The following is a 4,218-nucleotide window of genomic DNA, read 5'->3' as shown; positions in this document are numbered from 1 at the left end:
TTTACTATGGTTGCAAATACGTATCAAAAAATTTCTATATGTGACACGGCACCAGAGTTAAGTTAGGGTTTTTCAAAATGCTGACACGTCGAGCTCAAAAGGTTCGCCGTCACTGATCTAGAGTCTCAAAGGTTTCTGCAGCAGACAATGAAATCGGACCCTTATCTGACGCCATGCACAGAAATCAACTCGAAGTGGACTGAAGACTTCAATGTCTGACCTGAAACCATAAAACTCCCAGGAAAAACCACAGGGGAACGCTCCCTGGCATGGGTCTTGGCAGTGAAGTGTTGGATACGACACCAAAAGCACAAACATAAACACGGGGGATCACATCACACTAGAAAGCCCCTGCCCAGCAAAGGACTAACAAAATACAAGATAACCCATGGCCCGGCCGGCGGTGGTCGTGACTGAGCCACCTCACCTCTGTGCCCCCTGATTTCTCAGCTGTGGGATTGGGGCAGACTTACCCACCCACATGTTCACGAAGCTCAGATGAGGCAGAGTAAGTGAAATGGTTTTGTGGACTGTAGATAAAACTATGGATAAGCTAGCTGTTTTTTTTTACAATGAAATGGGAGAAAATATTTGCAAACCATATACTAATAAGTGGTTAATATCTAAAATATCTAAGGAACGCATACAACTCAATAGCAAAAAAATAAAATAACCCCATCACCCAATGACAAAATGGTCAAAGGACCTGAGCAGACGTTTCTCCAAAGAAAAGCTCTGCAAATGGCCAACGGGCACATGAAAAGGTGTTCAACACCACGAATCAACAGGGAAATGCAAATCAAAACCACCAGGCAACGGTACCTCGCCCGGAGTAATGGGTATTCTTAGAAAAGCTAAGTGTTGGCGGGGACGCGGAGAAAAAGGGAGCCCTCTGTTGCTGTGGGTGGGGATGTCAGTTGGTGCAGCCGCTGCGGAAAACAGCACGTGTCCTCTTAGCATGTTGCCAGAAAGATCCGGAATGTGTTCACAGATAAAGTACATGATTGAATGAATAATGTAAAACATGGGTCTAGAAGAGCGCCCCGCCCCCCTCCAGCTACTCCCTGCAAAACTGGCCTTCCCTGTCCACCGAGTTCACAGCCTCTATTCACAGCAGCTCAGAGGCGAAAGCAGCCTGTGTCCATCGGCATGTAAATGGATAAACAGTGTGGTGGCTGGGAGCACACGGCTTTGCCTCCCGGTAGCTCGGCTCCCTCACGCCTGCAATTAGGTGACCGGAGAACAAGGCTACCGGCTCCTGGGGTTGCCTTGAGGGTCAGCAAAGTGAACTTGGGGCTGTTATTATTACTCATCTGGGTGCTTTGAAGTGCATTCCTCCTTCAAGCCACTTCCTAGCATAAGCTCAGGTGCTTGTGGAGGGGTGTGTGTGGGCACACAAAGGTTCAGGTCGCTCCTGCGCTGGGTTGAGCCCCCTCCGTCCCCTCCACCCTCCTGCATCCCTCTCCCACCCCTAACTCCCCCCCGCCCCTTACTTGGTCCACATGATGGACGACTCGCGGCTCTCCTCCGACCAGATGCGGGCGGTCCAGTCGCCCACGGTCAGGAAGTTCTTGGGGTAGAAGGGGTTCCTCTGGAGGGCGTAGACGGGGCCGTGGTGGCCAGGGAAGGTGCACACGATCTTCTCGGCCTGCGTCTTGGCCTTGCGGTTGCAGGAGATGACGATGCCTTGCTCCGTGCCCACCATGAACTTGGTCGGCTGCGGAGGGGGTGACACAGGGGTGGGTGGCTCCGTGAAACATCAGCTCGGGGTTGCGCCGGCGTGGCCAGCAGCCTTCTGGGGTTTCAGCCTCTGCTCAGGCTGTGTCCCAGCTGCTCCTCGGGGGCTGCCCCCACTCTTCCCATCTTCACCGGACCCCACCCTTCTTGGGAACCTGCTCGAGGGCCCTGTGCTTGAGGGAGGCCCCCGACTCTCCGAGCTCTGGAGGCTCTCATCACCAGCCCTCTTCATGCAGCACCATTGTGTCTGCAAGGCGTTCTGCCATAAAGACCCCGAATGTCTGTTCACCAAGTAGGTGATTAAATGAATAATATAAGACGTGAGTCCAGCTGCTCCCTGCAAAACTGGCTACACTGTCCACCCAAGTTCTCGGCAGCGTCATTCACAGCGGCTCAGAACGCCACCCAGTGCCCAGCGACAGAAGGTGCATAAACAGAGTGTGGTCCATTCCTACAATGGAGTATTATTCAGCCTTAAAGAGGGAGTAAATGCTGACACAGGCAAGCATGTGGATGAACCTCGAGGACATGACGCTAAGTGAAATAAGCCCGTCGCAAAAGGACAAGCACCATAAGAGCCCACTTAAAGGAGGTGCCTGGGGAGTCAAATTCAGAGAGACAGGAAGTAGAAGGGGCGGGGGCAGGGGGCGGTGGGGAGTTGTTTAAAAGGTACACAACTATTTTCAGTTTCAGTTTTGCAAGATGAAAAAGTTCTGGAGACCCGTTGCACAACAATGCGAATGTACTTAACACTACTGGATTGTACACTTAAAAATGGTTAACATGGTAAATTTTATGTTAGGTTTTTTTTTTTATAAAGATATTTTTATTGATTTCAGAGAGGAAGGGAGAGGGAGAGAGAGAGAGAGAAACATCAATGATGAGAGAGAGTCATGGATGGGCTGCCTCCTGCACGCCCCCTACTGGGGATCGAGCCCGCAACCTGGGCCTGTGCCCTCACTGGGAATCCAGCCCTGACCTCCTGGTTCAGAGGTTGGTGCTCACCCCCTGAGCCCCACCAGCTGGGCCACCTTTGATATTGCTTTACTGGTCCTTCCCAGTTACTAAATCCTGTAATTACGCCTTCGCGGTGGTTTTCCTCGGAGCTTTCTCTGACCTCACTTCCCCCTCCAACACCTCCTCCTGCCCTACAGGAAGTGAAGTGACCCTCCCAGGGTCCCAGGGCAGAGCCTGGCCTCCGACACAGAGTGGGTGCTTCTGGACTCTGGTCCTGTCTGAAGCTTGCCTTCGGTTCCGCCCACCCACCACCCGCCGGTGACTTCTTGGGCATGAGCATGGCTTCCTCCGCAAGAAGCACTGCTGCCCCCTGCTGGAGCGCTGCTGTAAAGACACCGGGGCCGGGGCGGTGCTCCTGGGGCTGTGCCGGGCGCAAGGTGAGCAGCAGCCCCGGCTCCGCAAGCAGCTGATACACGGGCCACGGCCCCGCTCGTGGCTCTGGCTGCCCCGGCGATAGAAACGGGAAGGGGGAGGAAGGGACACTCACCAAGGTGGACTCGAACTCCAGGGAGATGGCCCCCAAGGCATTCTGCAGCTGCTCCTTCCTGGTGATGTCCATGATCACCACCTCGGTGGGCTCGCTCAGCTTGCGTATGTCCCACCACATGACCTGGTGGGAGGAGGGGCGGCGTGAGACCCGGGGCCCCGTGAGTCTCCTGGCCTGCGGCCCCCCTCACCTCCTCCAACTCCCTGGCGTCAGTCACTCTGGTCAAAAGGGGGTGAGACAGCAGCCCCCAGGGACAACATGCTTTGAGAATGACTGCTCTGGTGGACAGTCCCTCCCAGACTTGTCTGGCCATCAGAGTCATGGGCAGGCGTCACGAAATGCAGGTGCCTGGCTCCCCCCCACACCTACTGCATCGAAATCGCCAGCAGTGGGCCCAGCGTCCCTCTCCTTAAAGGCTCCCTCACTACGGCACATTGTAGCCATGTTACACATGCACACGCCCTCTGGGCCAGAAAGCCCACTGCCAGGGGCCTGTGCTATCCGTGTACCTGCCCATGTGTGCAACCATGTGCATGCAAACACATGCTTTGCTACATTTTTTTGGTAACAACAAAATATTAAAATCCTCTGCAATAAATGCTGCCATCCCCGATGCAGCCCCTAACAGGCACAGGGCAATGCTGATGACTCTGAAATCACCTCCAAATACACGGAGTGAAACATCAAGGCAGATCCACGTGGAGGGCGCGCAAACAGAGGGCGAAGAAGACAGACGCCTCTGAGCGCAGACACTACCCCTGGCGGGAGAGTGTGGTGTGGGCGGTGCCTCCTGGGACGGCGGCTGCCCTTTTGTGCCTGTTGCGTTTTGTCCTGTGCGCATGTGTTACGTAGTTTTCAATTCAATAATAAGATGCAAAGAAAATGCTCCCTGGTGATTGCAAGGGGGAACCAGGAAACTGTTACTGCTCCCCACCCCCTTCCCCTGCAGCACCTGGCCTGTGGGTGCCTGCCCGCCT

General features: G+C 54.5%; 1 protein-coding gene across 1 annotated transcript in view; it reads right to left on the bottom strand.

Moving 5' to 3' along the window:
• Positions 1–4,218, bottom strand: part of DNAI2 (dynein, axonemal, intermediate chain 2) — a 38,620-nt gene that overhangs the window by 22,065 nt on the left and 12,337 nt on the right. The window contains exons 9-10 of the mRNA XM_015570499.1: positions 3,242–3,364; positions 1,494–1,717 (exon numbers count right to left, since the gene is read on the bottom strand). Of these exons, the coding sequence (XP_015425985.1) occupies positions 1,494–1,717; positions 3,242–3,364 (347 nt within the window). The remainder of the gene's footprint in view (positions 1–1,493; positions 1,718–3,241; positions 3,365–4,218) is intronic.

Source organism: Myotis davidii, unplaced genomic scaffold (genome assembly GCF_000327345.1).
Source record: "Myotis davidii unplaced genomic scaffold, ASM32734v1 scaffold172, whole genome shotgun sequence".
In the NCBI taxonomy this organism is placed as follows: Eukaryota; Metazoa; Chordata; class Mammalia; order Chiroptera; family Vespertilionidae; genus Myotis; species Myotis davidii.
The sequence above is the reverse complement of the archived record's forward strand: the minus strand, read 5'-3'. Positions and strand labels throughout refer to the sequence as shown.